At 40.8% G+C, this 24,984-nt stretch overlaps 1 protein-coding gene across 2 annotated transcripts in view; it reads right to left on the bottom strand.

Annotated features, from left to right (window-relative positions):
- Nucleotides 1–23,188, bottom strand: part of LAMA3 (laminin subunit alpha 3) — a 106,170-nt gene extending 82,982 nt beyond the window's left edge. For both annotated transcript variants that reach the window (XM_071418332.1, XM_071418340.1), the window contains exons 1-7: nt 22,745–23,188; nt 16,854–17,006; nt 6,231–6,348; nt 5,489–5,607; nt 3,759–3,929; nt 2,614–2,711; nt 697–812 (exon numbers count right to left, since the gene is read on the bottom strand). In XM_071418332.1, the coding sequence (XP_071274433.1) occupies nt 697–812; nt 2,614–2,711; nt 3,759–3,929; nt 5,489–5,607; nt 6,231–6,348; nt 16,854–17,006; nt 22,745–22,999 (1,030 nt within the window). In that variant the 5' untranslated portion in view covers nt 23,000–23,188. The remainder of the gene's footprint in view (nt 1–696; nt 813–2,613; nt 2,712–3,758; nt 3,930–5,488; nt 5,608–6,230; nt 6,349–16,853; nt 17,007–22,744) is intronic.
- Nucleotides 23,189–24,984: the final 1,796 nt, after the last annotated feature.

The raw sequence follows: 24,984 nt of genomic DNA, 5'->3' as shown, positions 1-24,984 counted from the left end.
ACCCAGGGATGCAAAACACTCACGTGGGACAGAATAAACCCATCACCAAAAGAGGATCAGTGCTGTCACTTTATTTAAAAATGAAACACAGGGAGAGTGGGAGAAAGGCAAATGAATGGGCTTCTCCAGCTCAACTGCTCGGTCTGTAGGGCTAATGTCCTCCAAATGCCCAAACACAAGGATGGGAAGAGGTACCAACATGGAATCACCAGGATTCCCCACCACAAACCTTTGAGCCACTGTCACACAGCCAGTGAGGGGCAGCTCTCAGCCTGGGAAGGGAGGGCAGCTCAAGCACCCATAAGCAACCTCTCTGCAAACCAAACACCAAGAGGCTAGATGACGGAAAGGAACATTTTGGAGCTGTAGAAGGTGCCTACAGTCTCTGCTCTGCTTGGAGACCCACAGTCTGTCAGCAGACAGTTACAGCTGGGGAGAAATGTTGACCCAATGTTCTACAAAAAGTCTTGTACTTTTCTCATGTCATATTCTCACACAAATTATTACTTCCACTGTTTAATAAGAAAGAAGAACATAAATAATATTCACTGCAGTTTTGATTCTTTATTCCTATATGGAAAGCATTTTCCCTATACAGAAAAAAAAGGGGTTATGTTCCATTAACATGTGTGCTACAGCTAATTCCCACCCTCTTGTCACTACCTCTTTTAACCCACCATCTTTTTGGCTACTCACGTTCACATATGTTTGTACTCCCAGCTGTTGCAGGTTGCCACTGTTTCTGATTATATCCAGGGCAGCAGTGATCACAAGTTTCCCCACAAGTGTTATGCTGACATTCACACTGAAACCTACAGAAATAAAAGCCTCTTAACAAAGCCAGGCTTAAAATTTATCTCTTAAGTTTTTAAATAAAAAATAATTGGTTTTTTCTTCATTTTGCTGCAGTCCAAGACTTACATACAGTATGAGAAAGATAGGACATAAACCTCACATGTAGAGAAGTCAATCAGTAGACTAGAACACTGTGGAACTTTCCTAAAATTCTTCAAGATTGATTACTTTAATCATGTGATTATGAGTTCATTAGAACACATTACTTACACAAAATGTTTATAATTGGTTTCCATAGACTAGATAATGAAACTATTGTAGATTATTCAGTCAAGCTGATACATTCTAAACTATGTGTATCTTGTTTTAACTTCATTCCAAGGCTCAAGCTTGTTGGCCTAATCAAAATATTTATCACCTTTAAATGCATGCCTTCATAATTTTTCCATTATGCTTTGTTTACAATAATATTATTGGTGTTTTTCATAAACCAAGATCATAACTTGATCCTGTTATTTTTAAGACAGCTTTAGGACAGTGCACACTATTCACCAACAAAATGTAAGAAGGTTTTTGATTTATTTAGCTGAATAGTCTACTTAATGGGCAGGATCTAATTATGAGCAAGGTCTTACCATCCTGCACAGCAACTAAATACCATGAGGAACAAAGGCCTTGGGACTCAGGAAGCCTTTTACAACAGTCTTCTCTTATGTATGAAGTCTAGTAACGCAAGGGCAATAGAACTTTCCAGTATAATGATCCTATTTGCATAGATTTCTCACCTTCTTCACTTATTTTTCTGTAGCACAGACACATGGAACGGAGGCACGCATCTTCCCCGCCCTTACTTTTCATTAAAACATAACTGAAAATATTGCATCACCCTAATAAAAGTTTGTTTTAATGCCATTATGGATAAAAGCAAGAGCTGGTTTAAAGCAGGTTTTTAAAATATGTTTGAGACAGGCTGATTATCCATAGTTACTTCCCTGCAGCAGGCAAGCCAAGAAGCCTGACCTAACTCCTTATGAAATCAACATAGAGGTCACAAACTTGACAGGGAAAGGGAATACTCCATTCATTTTGTTTTCATGTTTTTACAGCAATGATCTAAAGCCATTGGATCTTGCATAAGCTCAGCTATACTGCTCAATAGCTCCCCAAAGTCAACTAATTTTTTGTTGTTATTTTATCATAAAACTTTCATACCTTCTTGGTGATTTCTCATGGGCATCACCTCGCAGCACAGCCAACAAACTCCAGCTCCTTTCTCAACGACCTAATCACCTCTTTTATAGCCTCATCCTCACTGGACACAGCTGTGGCCTATTAAGGCAGACCTGTTCCTATTCTTTGGTAATTAGCACAGCTGTAACTCATCAGGGGTGAGATTGCCTTCTGCACCATCTCTATTCTCTTACATTCTATCCTCCCATAATTTTATTCCTGAGTTGGACTTCTAATTCCTGATGTAAGAAGGTGCTATCAACTCAAGTCCGACAATATCATCATCAGAAGGTGATGTTTAACTCAAAGAACTATGGGTTTCTAAGAAATTATTCAATCTGCTGAACTGGTATTTCAATTAAAATGAAAAACCTAACCTAAAAAAACCCTAAAGATTTTCTATTATTATCTTTCATGTACAATCACCCTTGACATGTTTTCTTGCCAATCATTAGCAGGCTCTCTTTTTTTTATATATAAAGAAAAAAAAATCCCTGTAAAACTACGTAATTCTATAATAAGAAAAGGTCATTTGAAAGCACTCATGTATTGTTTTTCTCAGATAAATGTCAGGCTCCATTTACTTACTGGTATTGGTTTTCAGTACTCTTTGGATTACAGACTTCAGCATGGCCATGGCAAACACATCGACCACCAATACTGATGTCCTTTATGCTGTAGTAATACTGTGGAACAAGCACAACAAGTATGTACAGATCTGTCCTTGCTTGTATTGTGTCAGAAATATCAACAATAGTTTTGCTAGATTTGGAAGGTCTCTACAACAAAAATTTTTACTCTCCTTTAGGAATTAAACACTTGATATTTCATTCATCTATCCTACAACCCATGACCAGGATAACACCAGAAGTTCCTCACACTAAAGCTGTGCTGCTTGCCAAGTAAGCTGCATTCTGCATTTACCTCTGCCTGTGAGTAATGTCTTAAAATTTACTTAAGGCAGCAAGGACACTTGATGGGAGTGCTGTCAAACAACTGGAACAGCTTTATGTTTTTCAGTGCAAACATTTGTGTGGTGCCTCACCCCAGGGTTTCCTCCAATTGTTACCAAATCTTCATTTTAAATGAAAAGGTTAAAAATAGCAATACAATATGAAGTCTGAAATCTCTGTGAGTATGTGAAATTTCTGTGTGGTGTTCCCTGTATTTCCTTATATTTATCCACTGAATGGGAGTGGAACTCTGGCCTTCAAGCTCTTGGATAGCCCAAAATGCACTGAAAACACCTAGGCATCTCAAAAGATTTGTGGAAAGAGAGCATCTTTCAAGTACAGCTTTTGATTTCTCCTCCTTCATGAACTCATGAACTGTTTTCTGAAAACCTTTTCTGAATAAATATCAGAAAATAGTGCCAAGTGAAGTTGAAGAGATTTAGTTCCTCAGTTCTGAATAAGATAGTTTAGTATAATTTTGTTTTGGCTCTTTATAGCTCTCATGATGCACTCAGCTTCCTTCCATATTGGAAAGCAGGGAATGAAAATGGTCTGTTACAAAATCATTAATCATTACTGCCCTTCCATAAAACCATGCTGGCCCAGTTACTTTCTTGTCTCAAACAAACCTGGAGAAAAATACGGGAATTTCAAGGTGGGTCAATACAAATCTCATTGTCAGGATGCTGCAAACTTGAAGCACTCAGACCATTTTTTGGTCCCTAGCATGCTGGGGGAATGACTGCCGAGTATTTACACCTCAGTGACAACAGCACTTACTCTGCGAGTTACAGTGGGGTCCCGCTGAGCTTTGGATATCAGGTGTCCCAGCAGAGTATTAGTTCTGAGAAAGCGGAGGCGGATGTTTGTTGCCTTTGTGAATTCTTGAAGACCAGGGGAATAAGTGAAGTTTTTTGCTCCTGGGCGGCCATTTACCAAAGATACTACAATCTAACAAAGAAATAAGCACACTCTTGTTAAATACATCAGCTCCAAGTGCCAAGAGCAGCATAAAGCAGAATCAACAAAAGAATCCAAAAACTTATTATTGTTTCTGAACATATTTGCAGGAACAATTAGGCATTTCATACTGAAGTCAGGATATTGGGAAAAATAGTGTTGTTAGCATTGGAGCCTCCTGTATTCTTATCCATATAACAAATCAGAAAAAAAAAAGTGCCTCTATCTGTTCTGAAAACATCAGGTATAGCATGCAAAAAGTACATTTTTAATAGGAAAAAACAATAGGAATAGATGCAAGTAGTTGTTTGAACAATTGACAGTGTCAATGGAAGTTTAGCCTGATTAAAAACATCAGATTTTGGCTCTTTCCCAAAGCACATTTATTTTTGGGTCAAGGCATAAACATTCCTGGAAAATATTATTGTTAGCAGGTCCAGTGCCTGCGAGCATATTAATGGTCTGCTGGAAGAAAGTACACAGTGTTGCTTTAGAAAATCCCCTCACATGAAAGCAGGTTTCTCTGACATCCAAAACAAGGGATCCAATACTTTTTTATTTTTTAAAGAAACAGCTGCCAGTAACTCAGCAATCATGAATCTCTACTGAATGAAAAGCCTAGTTTGGATGTACAGGGCTCAGTAAAAGATTCGAATTTATTTATAACCATCCAAATAACAGATTTCTATTTTCAAATGGCTCCTGCATTCTGAAGCACATAACAAGGGTATGATGATTGTTCCAATTGCAGCACAATTCCTTCAAGAAAAATCATAGAGCATGTAATAGGGATTGGCACCAGCAATGTTCTTCTGTGGAAATTAATCTTTACAATATCTGATTAGGAAAATCTTACAGATACTTTAAGAAATAAATTCTATTTTAATATGAAACCCTAGATCCATCTGCTCAAAACTCTGAATAACTCTTGAGGAGTTCAAATCTGGATTTTAACAACATCAGGCCTAAGAGGAGAATGCCAGGAGGAGCCATCAGCACATCCAGGAGTTTAACATTCATTCAAGTAGTACAAGAATACAAGTCACAGCTCTGCCTAGCAAAGAACAATGGCTAAAATCAAAGCAATGTTTTCCAAATACTTTTATTATATTATAAACATGTAGCTTTGTATTATAAAAATGTATTAAAAAATGCAGCTTTTTTTCTTTTTAGAAGCTACTATTGAATGGTAAGTATCTGTTTCTACAGTCTTTACTCATGTGAGCAATTCTGGTGCGCCAAGTTTTGCCATGCACATTGGAAGTATTCAGAAAATGCAGTCAAGACCTTCAAATGCACATGGCTATAGTGAGGTACATAAATGATGATAAATATCAAATATCAGGTTTCCCTGAGCAGCTCCCACCCCCATAGGGAATGGTGAAAATTAAGAAGAGTCAGGACACGGTCCCGAAATTTCACTGAGGTTTAGGTTATGGACTTACTGATAGAGATTCAACCAGTCATAACTAAAAAATTACTTCAAACAAACTTCTGAAAGCAGTGATGTTTGCTTCCAGCATCACACATGCCTTCCTGAAAGCACCTACCTCTCCATTTTCAAGAGGCAGAATGCGAGAGTACTCGGTGGTGCACAGGACATCGCTGTCCCTCCTCACGGGAAGATTTGCTTCCTTTCCAAAGTGCTCCAAGCAATCTAATCTCGAGTCTAGTCAAGGAAGAACAAAATTAATTTTCTATAAAATAGTCCCTATTGTTCTAATTTAAATTAGCAGACAAGTATCCCCTGTGCTTTCAGGTAAATTCTCCAAATAATAGAGTAATAACAGTGATTGGGTCACTCAGCAGAGTAACAGGCATTCCTCAAAACAATAATCTCTCTTCCTAAGCAATTCAGTGATGCCTGACAAGACAGGGCACAGTATTTCTCATATCATCACCAGAAAAAAAATCTATATAGCTACTACAAGATTTTGCATTTGTATTTCACTTTGATTTTTGCAAGAAATTCCAGGGTCCCAAGGGATGAAGGACACCAAAGTTCTGACATTCCCAAAAAACAAGAGAAATAAAACAAATCAGAAATTTCTAAAAAAGTGAAAAATATTCATGTGCTGAGTTACACTTTCAAGATACCATACTCATACACTCCTATCACTAATTTACTGTGGCTAAATAAGAAAAGAATAATAAATAAACATATTTAACATTCATTGTCTTCTCTGCAGGTGAAATCTTCAGCAAGCCCCATGGTTTAATTTTGCTGCTACTGAGAAAATTATTAAAGAAACCTTTCCCAAAAAGACCAGTGACACAAGGATTAATACTTACAAGCAAAATATTGCCAGGGAGTGTAAGTTTTTCCAAAGTCCACCGATCTTTCCAAGACCCAGAGGTCTGGACGAGGAGAATTTGCAAACTTGATAAGGATATAGGCAACATGGAAGAGCTGGTAATAGAATATACATAGATCTTGTCAGGAGCTTTTTTTTAATATAAAAAAGCACAGCAATAATAAAACTAATGCAAATAAACACTTTTTCTTTAGTGCACAGGGAGAAGAACTCTGAGCAGTTCTCTGCAGTTTCATTCCCACTAAAATCAGAGGCCAGATTCTCAGCTAGCTTCTTCACTTGGCAATGTGTTCAAGACCATTAAGACACCTGCAAAGGACTGTGTTAAACGCCATCTCCCACATTTCAAAACCGGTCTGTTGTGCAGCTGACTGATTGCTTGGGTGTGTTAAGGGTACAGTACTCAACCTGGAAAAGTTGTATCGCTCAACTAAGCTGCTTCTGCAGCACCCTGGGATATTTGTGACGCATTCCAAGCACGTAATTGTGCTTGCAGCTAAGGCATATCAAAATCATGGAAGAGAAAATGCAAATACCCTTTACATTGGTACTCCTTTGGTTGATAATAATCCCAGCCACCCACTCCCTCATGTTAAGATTATTTCCAGATGAATTTGCTTCTTGACAGACCTTCCAAGTAAGGGAAGCAAGCCACCCCAGAGTTTGTGGGGGTCAAATAGCACAGGAGAGATTTTTGTAACTGGTAGCTCATTCAGCTACAGCAGTCTGAAACAGCTCAAAGAGCTCCATCAGCTCAAGGTTCCCAAGGCCAAGAGTTTCATCTGGCTTCTTTAGGTGCTCATTGTGTATCACACAGAGGGCTTCCAAACACTAGAGAAGAAATGGGTCTTAGAAGACAGGAAGTCTTACTCTGTCTTGGGATAGTCCACAGTCTATCTAAAAACCAGGACATCAATAAAAATTACCTTTACATAAAAAGCTAAACACAGATTGATTCTAAGGGCCATTTAAAAATTAAACCATGACATGGATGGAGCTGTCAATAAAAGTGAACCAATACTGAGGTACACTCAATATTAAAGTGAAGCTGCACTGGAATTTCCCCCTCAACAACCTCAACTGAGAATCATCTGCTGGCAGGAGATTCTCACTTTGATGGGAGAGACTGCAGTCAGCAGTTTGTCAAGTAACTGCTCCCAGAGCCTCCACATCAAATACACCCAAGCAGTTTATCTTTGCTCATACCTCATGAATGTCATAACCCTGAAGCTAATACTTTGCAAAGTTTATTAGACTCCAAACCACAAGTACCTACAAGCTCTCAACCATGAACTGGGAACAGCATCTTTTGGCATCCCTGGCCCATTCAGCTGTCAGCCAGGAACAATTCAATAGCTGTCATACCAAATGGGACCACCAAGAGACAGAAGCAAATGGCAAATAATGCAGTGAAACAGATACCTGGAAATACTTGTCCCTAACCAGCTCTGCACATGACAATCCCATGGTTACATGCAGCCTCCATGCTCACACATCTGTTTCAGACATCAGCTTCTGAACACCTGTATACTGTATTCACAGTAGAAAGTAAAACCTCAAGAAGAAATGGAAGGAATTCAGGCACTTCATGGAGCATGTTCTCATGATAATAACTCACATCACAGAAGAAAAAAAGTGAAAATTTTTTGTTCTGCATTCATTTATGTAGTATGTACAACTACTTTCCAGGGCAAGCCCCTGTTAGACACACACACCAAGGCATCACTGCAGCAGGTATTGCACCTTGAAACCTATTTCAGAAACTTTTGCTTTGTTGAATGATGCTGACTTAGATCAGTGCAGAGAGAACCAGGAGGAAAATAACCCAACTTTTCTGTTAGTGCTGAAATTTAACCTGCTATTAAACACAGCCTGAAAAGCACCAGCTTTACTTCCGGAGATATTAGATTAGCAAACAGACATTATCTCCGTAGGAAAAATTACTTACTAGACAACAACACTGAGCAGAGTAAGCAGCAGCCTTTCTGTTGACAGAGCCATGTCAAAACCTATGCTCCATGACTGCACAAGTGGAGTAATGCCCTCAAAATGCTGATGGAAAGTTTGATTTTAGCCACTGTCAGAAATAGGTGAGTACTTTGGGGACAGTGGCAAGATTGCTCTTACTGAGTTTCTGATACTCTTTGCCTGAGTAACTTTTGCTACTTCACTGTCAAGTTTCAGAGTAGAGATATTGGCCATACAGACATTACATGTCATCTGGTATGGCCACTCAGTGCAAAGATTAGTATTATTCTAGGAAAGCATAATAGTTCTGAAACTCCTAAAAAAAATTGTGCTTCATGTTCTCACTTTTGGTCAGCTGAATCTCTCAAGGGTCATTTGCCTGTTAAAACCAGATTTGCACTGGCAGGCAACATTAATACATTGTCTTTCTTCCCCTATGTCTTAAGATCTTTGGGAGTCCCATTTGACATGCATGTTAGCAAGTGCTGATAACACTCTGTGTGTTGACTGATACAGATTTAACCAAGTCAAGTGGTTTGGAAAGCTCAAGAGGAAATAAAGGAAGCATATAGACAATGTCCTGCCTTTTCCAGGGCTCCACTGCTTGTAGTGACATTGTGGATCATTTACAAGTGACCTTACACCTACTCTTCAAAATGTGTATTGTATCAGGAACTCTGCAAGTCAGCCAATGCTTAAAGAACTGCCACCCAGCACCACTCCTTGCATATTTCCATGCAAATAGCAAATGGAAGGAAAAAAAAGAAGTATGGCAACTCCACAGTTCTGTGGTACATGAAAACCTCATATTCACATGACACTCTCCTTCCATCTCTCAGTTTGAGACATTGCTCAGGTCTGTACGGGCACATTCAGAAAGGGAAAAGGGACAGGTCTGATAAAAATTAAGTTAGTGTTAGTTAATGACAACATATCACCAAAACATAGTCACCATGCCTATCATCTGTCCTGCTTCTGACTTCACATGAGTGCCTATGATCTGGTTTTGGCCTGGATCAAGGATGTAGAATGGCACTTGAACATCTAAACTTCCACTAAGATTAAATGCTGACCAAGTTGACGAATGGTCTCTCTCCAGATCTGATGAGACAACAACAGAAGAAAAATAATCCTTGGCTTAGCAAATAAATCCCATGTGAAGATAAAAGAGTAACCTTGCTGACATAAGATCTAGAAAAGCAACCATTAAAGCCAATTTTAATCACATATTCTAAGATGGCATTTCAATACTTAAAATCTTGATCCTGACCTAGGACCTACCCTGAGAAAAAGGCAAAACTCAAAGCAACGTTTTCCTTCAGCCATTTAGTTCTGAGAAAAAAAAGAGTCTTAATTGTTGAAAAAATGTTTATTTGGTTGCTTTTAAGCCAAATTTGTTTCATAAAAAACAACAATCTCTCAGAAATAATGTTAAAACTGTAAGTCAGCATTTTGGTATATTTATATAATAGTAAAATTTTCCAAAAAATCACAGAAATATGACTTAATCAAAATTCTGACCATTTTCTTATATGAATAAAGAACTGAATTTAAAAGTGGAAACAGCATTTTATTTCCAGTAATGGAAACAATGCACTCTGGAAATGCATGTTTAAAAGAGGATGTATTACTGTAAGACTCAAACATCATATCCTGCTGTAATCCAGCACCATAGGTCAAACCTGAAGGATTATCAACAGCTGGAATTTAATCAATTCCACATTGATGTGACCTTTTTTTGTTCACTCAGGTTTGTTCAGATTTAAAATGTTCTAGCAGCCAATGGCCTTAATGAATCACAAAAACCCAGAAAAAGGTTTTAAAAGTCATCCAGTAGAATGAACAAAATGCCCTCCTCCTCTGAGAATGAGAATTAAAATTCAGTATTATGCACTAACAATATTACATTATAAAAAGAGAGATTCCTATAAAAACTCTTTCAGGTGACCTTAAAATTATATTAAAAGAGGTCATTTAAATTGATTGAGAGCTACACTGTAGTATTATTGTTAATGATACAATATTCTTGATCTCTAACAGCATGCACACTACTTATTTTAAACCAACAGAAATAAAATTTCCTGTTACCTGCTGCATTTTCAAGAGAATGCTAAAATTCTCAATAATATTAGTTTAAAATGTTTTCTCTATTTTCTCCTTAAAAGTTTAAACAACTCTTTACATAGAGAAATTTCCAAGATTTTTTTAAATCCTAGAAATCATTAAAAATGGATAAAAGTTAGATATTAATATATAAAGGTATAGCACATTTTCCTCCATTCCTGACACCATGAACTCAGACCAGAATACTAAAACACTGAAATGACTTGTTAGATGAGTGCTGGACATAAACTAGCACAAAAGAAAAAAAACACACTATGTTCCAAACAATCATGATGTTGTGTGTATTGCTTCTGTAGGAAAAGATTGTTCTTCCTTTTTGGCTCATGAAGAATAAAAAGTCCTGGAATGTGGCAGTAGCAAGAATCCAACTAAATCCAGGTAGACCATCCCTCTGAGGCATTCTGTAGATCTTTAGATGCATTCAAAAAGTTATCACAGCAATCTTTCTTCGTTTAATTTGAATCTGTTTCCAGCAGGGTGAAATTTCCTCAGACTGTTATTGGCAGATACAGCTGCACCACCAAAACTTCCCTCAGCATGGTTTGGTTGTCGTTGCAGGTTTCTTTCATTATCTTGAATAATGGGGTTGGTGTTGCAGATTGCTCAGAAGAGACAAAAATCCAGTATGACTCAGTACAAAAATTAAACTTTTCAAAGGGAGGCTGATGCAGGAGAGGGATTCAAGGACTGTGAACTGTGCTCAGCACCTGCTCCAGAACACACCTTAGTGCCCCTGACTGCATAGGGTTGGCGTGTGCATGCCCACTGGTCTCCTGGTGTAATGAAGCCAAAAGGTCTTGAGCATTGTTTCCTCTCAGAGACCAAGCCACAAAAGCATCAATCTGTTCAAATGAAATAAATATCCTGCAAACTCCAGCTAAAACTAAAGGCTTTGATTTCTTGATGCTGCAAAGAGGGAAGCAGTCCTTTCATTCAAACATCTCAGTAGGACTTGAGGCACCCTGGCAGATCCAGGTACTGTATAAAGCACTCCTGACAGTCAGTATTGGTCAATTCCCAACCATGTATTTTGTAACGTAGATGGCAATACAAAAAAATGCCAACTAGAGAGAGATGAGTCAGCACTTCTGGAGTTGCCAGCTACTCAGCTACTGTCTGGGTATGTGGAAAAATTGTTGTAGCAGAGCTGCAGAGAAAATCGTGTGTGGGTAGTACCTGAGAGGCATCAGACCTCCTGAGTGTGTTCCATCCAGCTTAACTGAGTGCACATGTACACAGCAATGACTGCACTGCACAAACAGTGACAGTGCCTGCAGAGGCTCCCACTGCACAGCATGCTGAAGTCATTCCTTGTGGTCCAGCTTCCTAGTCTGGTGTGAAGAAGCCAGGAATAAGCACAGAATTTCCAATATTGTTCAGTTATCCCTGGCCATGCTGCATTCACATCATGCTTTCCTTTAATCAGCCACTGATGCTGAAAAATGTCTTTAGTTAAGTGAGTCAGTGCCTCTGAAAAGACCTCATAGACACATCTGGACATCTTTGTTCTGACCCAGTTGATGGCAGGATCAGAAGGAAGAAGCTCTCCCTATATGGCATGGGCTCTAGAAGGAAGAACTGCATCCAGAGACAAAATGATAGTCCTTTCTCCACATTCAACCAGTCTTTGGTCTTTTTGCCAAGGCTGCAGGCTGCTACATCAATGAGTCTCGATTGTTTCCCTGAAATTTTTCATGCAGCCACTTTTCCATTAGGATCTGGACAACGACCAACTCAATGCTCATAATTATTTCTTACATATGGCCTATTTCTTCACAGAACACTGAAGCTATTGATATGGGAAAGGATTTGTTTGTACGATTCAGCCCTCAGTTGTCCAGAAGAAAAATGTCTCCTTATGAGGGCTGCAGTCCAAAGTAGAAGGAACACAGTAGGACTGTCAACACTGGGAAGAAATCTAGGAAAGTGCAAAGGATTAGAGACAACAAGCAGAGGTTCTGCTTTTACTACACTGGGTTAAAACTATTTAGAACAACATATCACAAAAATTAAAGTTACATGTAGGAATGAGCAGGGAAAGGAAGATGGGGGAAGCAGAAGTACAGACATGAAGGGAGTGAAGTGAGATCTATGAGTGGGAACCAAGGCCTTCCTAAAGGAATGCTGAAGAAGAGCCAAAGGAAGACAGAGTCAGAAAAGGAAAGCAGAACAAGACTTGTGAGGTTTTCTCCTATATATTTTCAGAATAATATTAAATTAGTATCAGAAAAGCATTTTAAAACCTATGACATGCAACTAATGCAACCACAAGAAAAAAATGCTGAGCCATTGAAAAGGGCTGTGATTAAAGCTTAAAAAAAACCACAACACCTTGACTACAACTTATAGGAAATCATATGAGCAAGAAAGAACGTATTTTAAGGTATTTTCCTTATTAAGGCTGGTAGCTCAACTCTGAATGAGTTGCTTGTAGTATGACCTAGGAATAAATGAAACATGAATTACGTGATCCAACTTTTAGAAGATTCTATCAGACAGATGTTACTTCATCGGATGAAGTTGTGTTACTCTAGAGTTCACAACTAGATGCACCTTTCTGTGGTATAAGCCAAAAATCACAACTAATTTCAAAGCATACTGTTCTGCAGCACAATCCGAAATCAGCTTCCTGCACAAACTGAAATACTCAGAACCAGAGTTCTCTAATACAAAGGAACACTTCTTTGCTGTTAGCATCCCCATTTTTGTGTACTTCCCCAAGCTTAAAAGCCCCTTTTTTCCCCAGCGTGAACCAGAACAGCAGAGGAGGGCTTGGTGCTGCTGTGGATTCAGAGCTGTGGAGGGTTCCAGAGGAAGGGCTTTGTGTCACTGAGGCATAGCTCTGTAGCACTGCAGAAGCCTTGTGCAGTGGTTTCATGCCCTAATCTGTAGGACTTCCCAGTGTTATTATAGAGGTTATGCAACTTCAGGCTAAAGCTGAGTCTGATTTCAGGGTCAGTGATAATACAAAGTTTTCAAAAGCCAAGCACAATGAGTGCAATGACTATTTTTGGGAGCCCAGTTCAGTTAAATCTCCCACCACCTTGAGAATTTCTCCCTACAGAATAAGTGAGCACAGGACACCTATTTTACAGAATGACACTTAAATTAACTGTAACTTCAGAAACATTTTAAATTACCATGTCAGTCTTTTGCAAGAACAATTGGTTTTAGTTCTCAACAATTTAGCCAAAGCTGAATAATATTCCAAGCAACAAATATTGTTTGTAAATCAAATAATTGCTACCAAATATAAAAGTTAGACTTCTACCATATAAAAGCAACTCAGAAGATTTGCCAAACTGTGAGGCTATTTACAAAATGTTTATATGCTTTGACTGGTAGAAAACATAAAAGCATAAAGTCCTCCCTCCACAGGCCACACCACTTAGCTTTAATTTATGGTTGAGTTGCCCTCTATCCCTAATAAAAGTACTAATTTGGACATTGCATTCCACTGTGTACTTTTAATTTACAACAGTGACTAATAGTATCACTACATAAGAACTATTCAACACATTAGTGCTCAAAATTCCACTGAGTCTGAGTCTTTCAGCACTATATTGTTGCCAAAATGCACAGCAAAAATAAAAAAATTATACATAACAAAAAGCAACAATAAAATATATGGGCTATACTTCTTTGAACTACTTTTTGTAGTTGGACATTTCTTTTTCATCATACGCTATCACGCTATCCTGAACTTTCATTTCTTCTGAAGAGAGAGTTCAGAAAAATACCTGGGGCAGTGTTACTGTAATATCTGCAGAGCATCAAGCAAGCCAAAGATGAGAACACACCTGTTGAAATTAGGCAATCCAAAGAGTCAGGGGAAGGGCAATGAAATTCAGTCAGACATACTGGATTCAGAAGTTTAAAAGCAGTTAAAAACTACATTGGGAAAACCATAACCAATTAGAGGAATAACTGAGATTTCATTTGATCCAAATATTTCAAACAAGTCGGGAATAGCCACAGTGTAAGCAGGTATGTTAACAGAAAGGAGAGAGTGCCTCAGGGATCAACATTATAATTGTTATTTGGAAGGACTGTGATTGATTGGAAATGTAACTATAGTACAGAAAGTCAGAAAGGGAAGTAAAGCAGGGGTTTTGCTTTCAGGTTTTTGCTTTTTCTCATATTACGAAGTACAGCAAAATGAGCATTCTTCTTGCAAACAGATTTAACAGCCTGAAGGCATTGTGACTTTCAAAATCACCCAAGCCCTTGTGAAAGAGAAGCAGCACCAGGTGGGTGTTCTGTTCCAACTTCACTGTAGTGAGCACTAAAACTTCCGTCATGGTGCAGCTCTTCAATTAAATACTGTCGTGTGACCATGGCAGGAGGCTCCATTGGGACTCTGCTCTCAATCATAAAGATATAATGGCAGGAATGCAGAAAATAAAAGCTTTTCACTTTGCACCATGTCCTGCTTCCTCTAATTGTGGATGCTTGATGACCAGCTTACACTCAGTCATTGCTTCCCAGCACGCATTTGTACATGTTTGTCATGTTCTGGGCAACAAAAAACTTCTCCATTTTTTGTTTGCAGAAAAAAGTAACTTGTATTAAAAAGAAACAAAACAAAACAAAACAAAACAAAACCCAAACAAACAAAAAGGACAAATAATTAGTGAAGAAAACTACATCCCTGTTATCTTTTCTGTTCTGTATTTAGATACACATCTAACTTTAAGATTTGTTTTTCCTTAAAACCCAAAACCTTCATTTCAGCTCAGTTGAAGGGGAATTGCACTCTGAAAAATTGTCTCTGTCAATTACTAAGGAAGTCTGCATCATTAAGACACACCAAACTCTTAATATTTAGGACCAGGAAATAAGGTAAGATGAATTGGGATCTCAGTGCTTACCTGTTCACTTTTGCAGACTTACTCTGTGACAGTACTTAATGTTCTTCATTATTATTAGTATTCTGTGCTACTGGATAAATTTGGGAGTGAAAATACTAAGCAAAATGTCAAAAGTGAATCTCAAGTTTAAACAAATCCTGAGATTAAGGTTTAACTGGATGAAAGCAGTTAAATGATGAAAGTCTGTGAAGTGGGGAAAAAAAAAATCACATTAATCTTACCAAACCCTCATGTATCCACCAGCTAAAATGATTCATTCCTGATCACGAGACATGGAGTGATTTTCACCTTTGCCTTTGATTACCTTCCTTTCCAAGAAAGGGAATTCAGAGTCATGTTTCCACGTAGTACCAGAGTAATGAGAAACACACAACCTCATTCTAAGAAAACCTTTAACAACTACAGAAATCTTAGCACACAGCTGCTGGTGTCCAAGGAGTCCCATAAAAAGAGGACACTTAGCTCATATCCCCCCTCTCAAGGAAAGAAGTTTCTCAGAACTTTAATCAGCACATAAAAAGTAAGGTGTCTGTCAGTAGGTCCTCCAAGGAAGGTAAAAAGTGCACAGCAGGAAAATAAGCTTAGTATGGCCTTTCTGCACTGCAGCTCTACTGGATACAGAAACATTGACTGAGGATAACCTCAAAATGAGAACCATTCCACCCATGGGAGGAACAAGAGTATTAGAACACCATGTAAGACAAGATGTAAAATAAGTTGCACCTGAATCCCCAGCAAAAAGGCAGTTAAGTCTCACAGAGAAATACATTCTCAGTTATCCCCCACTTCACTGTCAACTAAACTGAAAGTCTACTCAAAAAATCCTGTCCTGTAGAATCAGTCAATAAGCAATTACTGCAGTCCAAAAACCAGATGCATGTGGATACATATATTTTGCAGGCCTACATATGTATTTATAAACATGAGTTTTCACACTGTGTGAACTTGCACAGTGTAACTAACTTCACTGGATCAGCACCCAATCACGGCAGCTGAGAACCCATCCCTGTGGCTTAAAAAACAGATACAGAGGCTTCACTCTTAGCTACTTGCCTATTGCTTGCAGGGGAAATATGGGTGTTCTTGTTACTGTCTCATTACTAATTCATATTACACTGGTTTTGCTGTCCCTTCCCTTTTAGACCACCTTATCAGTATTCTTCTGTCTATCTTGAAGATCTTGCTGGATGACAGAGAAACCAGACAGACCCCTGAGGCAAAAGCAGATTCCAAACATTATTCTCAAAATGCGCACATCCACAGAGATCATGAAGCCTCTCTCTCTCTAAGCTCATGGAAAAGGGGAATATTAAACAGAAAGTAGAGTTCAAGTTTCAACTGAGAGGTCCCCCCATGCCGCTTCAAATTAATGAGTTACAGTGTCTGTGAAAGAAAGTACACCACCACTACATCTGTATGATCCCAGTGGCAAGAACTTCCATCATCAAAATTCCTAAAAGAAAACAATCACTTTATACAGTCACCTTGGTAAAATAATACAGAACATAAACCGGACAAAAAAGCTGGAAGTGATGTCAGGAAGTAAAAATCACCAGCTCAAACATCTCTCCCAACTGCAAAGCATATGCACAAGTGCAAGAAATGATCACACTTCACCCCATAGCTCAGGCACTCACCTGCCCCAGGTCTAAGGTGACATTGACTTCATTGTACTTCAAGCCCATGGAAAGAGGGGGACTTTGCCACCAGCTCTCAGTGCCATCAATGGCATTGGTTATTGGGTGAGCTTTGCTGGGATCAGCAGCATTGCAGTAATCACAAAACTGGCCCTGAAACACAATCAATCAAAAACATGGTCTCAGACAACATCTTACACATTGATAGCACGTGGTTGTTTGGTTAATGGAGATTCTGAACTAGGGTGTTGACTAAAAACATGGGTAAATTTTGTTCCTTTATATACCATAATTTTTAATGTATAAATTATTCCCCTGGTAATTAAATTACACACTGAAACATATTAACTTTTATGTTACAAACTAAAGCTTCAGAAATCTTAATAAGGGAACTACAGTAAATCTTAATCTTATTAACTTATTGACATTTTGATGAAATTACCTATATTATTTCTACAGTGGTGTCTGCAGGAAATCTGCAGAAAATTAGTGAAATAAAGATTCTTAGAACTGGATTAGGAACAACAAACAAATTATCCTCAATTCTTCTAAAATACTATGAACACATGCACAAAACCATAACAAAAAAAGCTCTGTTACTTGGCTATCAGTTTGGTATTAGAATTTTATAACACTGTTTTCATTTTTTCATGCCATTAAAATACATTCTGAATCCGAGTTTTCTAAACAATATGTATGGGTGTAAAATGCAACGGACTGTTCCCTTTAAAGAATGCCATTGTACCTTCATTTCAAGAAGTTACTGCCCAATTTCCAGTCCACAACTAAAGCCACAATCCAGAGATGCCCTTTGAGAGTCTCTTAAGCTCTTTGTACAATAATGATGAATCAACTTCAGGAAACTTAATTGTCTTTTGATTTCATGTCTTGGCTTGCCGTACCAACTATTTTTATCTCCAAGAAAACACATTTTACAGTCTACTAAGATTAGTGCTGAACTGCTGAAATTAGTTATTAAGGGACCTTTTCAGTGTCCCATTCACTTCTTATTCCAACACTAGGTGGAGATAATCAGTGAAAATGCTAAACTGTGCCAGCTACAGATCTTTGTAGAAAAATAACATTTTCATTGAATGGCAGTACACCCCCCATGGCTACTTCAGTAGGACAGTTGCTTAATCCATCAGACTGTGAGTTGCTGACACTGTGTTTGACTCCTGTTCAAAATAAAGGGAATGGGGCAAATGTTACCTTGTCAACTAAGCACATGCTACCATCAAAAGCATGTGACAGATCTTTTGTTGTTTCCACAATCTGCACTGCCAGGCACGAAGCGCATTCCTACCCTTTAAGAATTAACAGACTCCTATATAAGTTCCATTGTTTTGTTTGTTACAGCTGTCAGACTAACCAGTGTAAAGTAACTGGAGAAATCATACTTGTCCACTTTTTACAGAGAAGTAACAGAAGAGCTCTCACACTCTTGCTGGGTGCAGTCTTGCAAGCTTGGTGAGTTTAAGATGTTTAGCAGAATTTACTTAACATCTACTATAGTTAGATTGGAGAATACTTCACCAATCTCATGTGATATGAATATACCATCCTGTACCTTTCAAACTGAATAGAAAATTGATGTTTGAAACTGAAATAGATGTTCACTGAATTGACTATTTCTGCATCAGTAGCAGTGATTTCAGCATCTGCATTTAGCAGTAGTTGCATCCTCATCCTGCTCTTCCAGAAAGCCCAGAATATAATGCAGTTTCCAGAAGACATGGCTACCATTAGCTGTTCTGATTTAGCACAGCCAATGCCAATGTGGCTGGGGGTTAACTCTTGACAATTCAGAGGACAAAATACTCACACACATGAGCTGGTTAACTACAGCTGGGGTCATGTTATAACACGATTCTCCTCCAGCTCTGTTAGAGAAGATGGTTTGGATGGTTTGGCTGACTTTAATACAAACTACAATAGGGCAGGACTCTGTCTGATTCAGGTGGTTTGCTGCAGCAGATACACATCAGCCCGTGTTAGCTACAGGCAACGCTGCCAGTTTCTGCAGCGATGACAAAGAACATCATGTCACTATCTGCAAAAATCCATACCCGGAGAAATCAATCCATGCACTGGCAACTGCAGTTACTACCACATCAGAGCATCCTCCCTGACAAATGCATACCTGAGTTCTGACATATATGTTACAACAGGGCAAATTTCCCTAAATAGCTTTATAATAAGCTTGAAACCTAGTCTTTAGATCTAAATTACATTCACAAAGATCAGACTGGAAGTACACAGGAAACAGTTGCTGTTAAGCAGTTTCAGCTCTGATCTGGAAACAACCTCAAAGAAAGGTTGAATGAGAAGAAAACAATGGTGAGTATTAAACACAAGAGTTTAATTTACATGCATTTATGTGATTTCCAGTGATATGTATATCAGATCACTTGATCTGAACTCAAGATACCATCTTTCTCTTTTTCGGCACATAATTCAAAGAATTTCATTGCAACAGCTGGAGTTTCAGTTATTTAAATTACATTCCAGCAACCCTGCCAACTAGGCAGCAAAACAAAAATGAAAGAAAAAAAATTATTGGATAGAGCAGCCTTCCTTCCTTCTCACTGGCAGTATCTCAGGCACATCGTGCTCTGCCTGGTTGTTACAGGACACGTCTCCATTCTAGTAGACTGAGCCTTGAAACTTGGTTTGATTTTGGCTGCAGTTCATAAGACAAGCAGGTGTGCATTTGCTGGTGACCTTGCTACCCTCCTTTCCCCTGCTTTTCCTGAGCAAAGGAGAGACCTGGAACTGCATGAAAGAGTTTGCTGAAATATGCTCGTGTGGACCAGGGACACACGGGGATGAAAATGTCTTGCCTGTAAGTTATAGAAAGTGACAACAATGAAGGATTTGTTCCCTTTTTCATACCCAGCAGCTCTGTGCCACTGGCAGGGCAGGACAGGTATGCAGTTAGACTTTAACTCACGCCCGCACACCACTGTGGACAGACTGGCAGGCAAAACCAGGCATGCCACTTATCTATCAGCTGCTGAAATATTTTATACTGTTGTGCATTTCTTCACTCAACACTGTTCTCATTAAGTCATTTCCTACATGCCAGTGTGCTACATAAGGGAAACCCACCTCTTTCCACAGTGAATGTCCACTACTGCCTTAAGAACCTTGGTTGAGCTGCCCACTAAGGGACTGGCCACTCCACTGACCACTTTTAAACAACATCCAAATGCTCTTTCTGGATTTGCTGGATATTACAGGCTTCATTAAAAGACACATCACTAAATGACAAGCTGAATGAGAACAACCAATGGCAGAGCAATGGAAATGATGCTAGGGCTGCTCTTCCTCTTTGCCTTATTTTCAGATAGCAATGGCAGCAGAGCTGTCTGCTCCCTTTGCCAGAATGAGGATCACATTCTGCACCTCCTTTCCAATTTCCCTACTCATAGAGCAACTCCTGCAATCCAGCATTGTAGAGAGTCCAAAAGAGAGTGACTCAAGTGTGTGGTATCACTTGAACTTGAACCAGCACAGCACAGTGGCTATTACACCTATCACTTTGTAAAAGCCACATGACCTTCCCTCACGACTCTCAAGAAACCCACTTGATTTTAAATTGCTGATTTTAAATCCTTCTATGTAAGCTCATGTTCTGTAAAAGTTTAATGCAATTCTATCCAATTTTCCATGAAAGAAGAAATTCTCTTATTTACAGTGTCTTTGAACTTGAGAGGTGAAGTTGCTTGAGAATACACACATTGTGCATTTTCCATGTCTGGATTTGTCTGGATTTCCCTGGCCTTTTGAAAGATTTTCCAGCACTTCTTGAACCACAACAACTACTGGTAAACCACAGAAGCTTCATGTTATGTATCTCAATGGGGCTTTGTTAAAAGTGGAAAGGGATTCTGCAAGTATCTGTCCTTACACAAACACTCCGAGAGGCACAGCATGCTTCCTCCTGCCAGGGCTGAGCTATCAGTAGTCCTTCTGGTAACTTTAATTGAGCATGAACCATAACAGCCCTCTAACCTAGGACCTGCAAGTCAAGTATCTAAGAAGAACTCCCCCCTTTCTAGCCTCCTTCTTCCTTTACACAGCAAATCCTCATTTTTAGTTGAGCATTAGTATATAAAGGAAACAACTGCAAAAACCATCAGAGGCAGCACACAGGCTTCGTTCCGCTTGCTTGACAAGTTTATCTGATGTTTGCTTTGGCTGATTTTTATTGCCCTGTGATTTCTGATATTTCAAGGCATGTCGGTTTGAGATTTCATTGCAGCAGTGGGCTGTAGCGAGTTGCTGAGGGATTGCTGGGTTTACAATTTACCTGGCGGCACGGTTGTTTCGGGCAACTTTAAACATGGGTGCTGCATTCAGTATGGAAGGATGGGAGCCTAAACTTTAGAGGTGTGTTAGAAACAGCAAACCAAGCAGTTTCCTGATCATCACAACCTTTTTTTGTAACCTCAGTTTAAGCATGTAATACCTGTGTCCCAGTTTTCCCTCTACTAGAACTGTATACTACTCAGCCATCTCCAAAGTACTTTGAGCTTTTTTTATGACTGAAAGCACTACAGAGATATAAGGTAACATAAAAAGAGAGAGAGAGCTATAAGAAGATTTCATTGTGAGGCAGGGAGTTATGGCAGAGGGAAGTCCAGAGCAAAGCACAGTGCTGTCTGTGGCTGCCCAATGACCTGAAGGACAGGTTTCATGATGGTGCATGCTCCCTTCTGGCACATGGCAGTACACATGCTGCACCTTCTTTGTCCTTTCCCCCTCTCTTGAGTGCCTATTCTCATTAAAAAATGAGAAGAACAACTCTGTTATCCATTGCAACCCTTTCCGAAACCATATATTAAGGGTTATTTCACTATAAAACATGCATAGGACTTTGAAACACTACCTCTTCCTCCAAGATGCTAAAAATTTACTTGTACGCTTTCTGTATTGCCTGAAGTCAGACAGTGGAACGTTAAGCTTTCAAAATCCCTTTCAAATTGCAGTTTCTTTCTGGTTCTCCTCCCACCAAGAGAAAATACTTTTAAAATAGCTTTGGAAGGTTTGAGGCTTCAGGAAAGTCCCTTCCTTTAACAAAGCTCTGATCAAACAGATACCAAGCATCTATCACAGTACAACAGTTTGGTGCATTTGTTACTCCTTCCTTATCCTCTAGTAAATGTGGAAATACATGTTTCTCCCAAAGGAAAGATATATTTTCATTAATCCTTTTTCAGAAGTTTTGCAGTTTATTGTTATCTTTCTTGTGACTGGCACAAAACGTGTGCAGTAATCTTGAGCTATGCTAGGAAAGAACAGCATGCTCCTTGCTGCCCTCTGTGCTTATACTCCCTGTCAGAGTCCCAAGAAGTCTCTGGCTTCCTCCCACAAGCAATGCAAGGCACAGACGATAAGCTTCACATTTAGTGCTTCCAAAACACCACAAAATACTTGACTAAAGCCAGGACTCTTTTCCCACCGCCTGCAGAGAGATGCCCGCTGTCCAGTCAGCAGCTGCCAGCGAAGCCCCGTCCCATGCGCTCCCCCAGGCTCGCTGATTTACCCCCGGTGATCTCGCTGCTCACCGCAGACCACGGCCACAAAACACCGCCCCGGGGCACTCCAGGTGCCCGAGCAGCTCACACACGCCCGGCAGCAGCCGCACCCGTGCGGGTGTGTGGCTCCAGGAGGTGCCGGGACACCTGAGGGCAGGTGCGCTGTCCGCTTCCCTCCATCCTCCCCGGCGCTTCCCTGCCTGGCCTCCCGCCGGTCCACGCTCCCCTTCCCATGCCCGCGGCACACGCTCAGCCAGGAGGAAACGAGACCGCGCACAGCAGGGTCACATGAGACCATCCCAAAAAACCACACACCGCCACACACACACCCCGGGGATGCCCGGTTACCTGGATGGCGCGTCCCAGCGGGGCGGCGGCCGGGCCCCCCACCAGCTTGCAGAAGAGCTGCGGCCGCCCGCCGCCGCCCGCCGCCTCGCCGCAGGTGGCCGTGGCCCAGATGCGGGCAGCCGCCGCCAGGTTGAAGTAGGGCGGGTGCAGGCTGAGCCCCGGCTGCGCCCCGCCGGGGCCCGGCTGCGCGGCGCCGAGGGCGAGCAGCGGCGGCAGCAGCGCCCAGAGCAGCGCGGGGCCCGGCGGCGCGGCCATCCTGAGGCGGGCCCGGCCCTCGCCGCCCCGGGGGGCACTGCCGCGGCTGTGCGCGGGCGGGAGCGGGGCAGGAGAAGGAACGGCCACTGGGAAGGAGCAGGAGCAGGAGCAGGAGCAGGAGCAGGAGCAGGAGCAGGCTGGGGGCTGCCTGCACCTCTCTCCCGTCCTGCCTGCGCTGCGCTGCGCGGTGCGGGCTGGGGCGGGACGAGGCGCAGCCCCGTCCCCCGGGGCGTGCGGTGCGCTGAACGGGGCGGGACGGGACGGGACGGGGGAAGGGTCTCCGGGATGGCGGGGTTGCCCCAGGTGTGTGCCCGGGCGCCCAGCTCCGCGGGCATGCCCAGAGGTGCCGCCTCCGGCTGAGCTGGAGCTCTCCTCTTACCCGGTGAGTGCGCGGGTCAGTATTCGTGACAGAACCTGAAGAAGTCTCAGAGCATGCCACACTCTTAATCTGCCCACAACACGTTACATTGGTGATGCCCCATTCCTGGGAGTGTTCAAGGCCAGGCTGGATGGGGCCCTGAGCGTCCTCCTAGTGAGAGGTCACCCTGCCCAGGATGGGGGGCTTGGAAAACTAGATGATCATTAAGGTTCCTTCGCTGATAACCCCTGACCCGCCATGTCACATACTGGGAGTAAAGTGACTAGTAAGGTGTCCAAGCTTCCTCCACGAGCAGGAACATCCCCACACAAGGAGATGTATCTCCACACAAGGTACCTCTCTGCAGGGTATACCTTGTGTGTATACAGATCCTCAGTGAGACCCTGTGTGACTGTGGCAGAAATCGCAGCTCCTCTCGCTGTTTTCAGTGCTCTGAGGCTGCTGGAAACCCTGCAGTGTGGGACACCCTCCTGCAATGCACAGTCAGGGCTCGCAGCTCCTTGTGAAATGGGTGTTCCTGCTCATCCAGGGCAGACAATGGGTCTCCTGTCTTTTTGGAGCTGTTTGGCACAGACTTTGGATAACACAGGAGCCTGGGGGGGTGAGGGGGAAGGTTGGGGAGGGAGAAGGAGGCCTAAGAACCATGTCATCTGCATCAGGATTTGCACTGATTAATGGCATTTCTATCCTACTTTTGACACCTATTCACATTTCCAATCCTACACATGCTAACACATCCAGTGTTCATTCCTCTTAAAACAATTTGAGGGATTCAGACAAAAGATATGGGTAGATACAAGTGCTTACAATAGTTTAAGAGTGATTCATGTGAGTTGCAAAGCATTTCATAACTTTCTGAAAGCTTTGCTACATGCCACTGAGCAGTGGCAAGAGAGATCCCTGGTGTACTGTTTCAGGAAACACCAGCCCCAAGCTATTGATTTTGCCTACAAGAAAATCTCACCACCCTTGTTTGTTTGGCCATGCCTTTAGCACACCATAGAGACATATCTCTGGGAGACAATTTTTGTGTCCTCCATAATAAAAGTTGACTTTCATAAATGTAGCATGCTGTCAATTCACATGTCGGATTTCAAAGGTTCTTTTCTTTTCTAGAGCACCTTAAAATATTCCCCTTTTCTAACTGTTACATCTTATTGCATAAATACATCATTTCACTCCATCAAATAGATTGCACTTCATAAGAAATACAAGAGGTTTGAATACAAACAAATGTTCCATTAACCAAAATGCCATGCTATCACATAGGACAGCCACTGGTCATTTCAAACTATTTGTTGAAAAATAGTTAAATTCCAAATGTATCCTGGAGTATATCACTTTTTACAAATGGAGATCTGGAAATATCTGATGGAAGTCCAGAGCAAGCAGGCTTAGAAAGGCCTGCCCACTTTTTTGGGTGGTTCAGGTAAGGAACCAAGCTCCAGGAGATTTTTTGCAATCTCACTTTGAAGAGGAGATTCTTGTGAGCTGTTTGGTGGGTTTCTCACAAGAGATGTCCATTCTCAAACAGAGAATTTTAATTTATTGGTAAGCATCACATGAAAAAACACAACTTACACAAGCAAGAACCTAATAGTTTAGT

This window comes from Agelaius tricolor, unplaced genomic scaffold (genome assembly GCF_023055355.1).
Source record: "Agelaius tricolor isolate 1412-34295 unplaced genomic scaffold, bAgeTri1.0.p SCAF_2, whole genome shotgun sequence".
NCBI lineage: Eukaryota > Metazoa > Chordata > Aves > Passeriformes > Icteridae > Agelaius > Agelaius tricolor.
The sequence above is the reverse complement of the archived record's forward strand: the minus strand, read 5'-3'. Positions and strand labels throughout refer to the sequence as shown.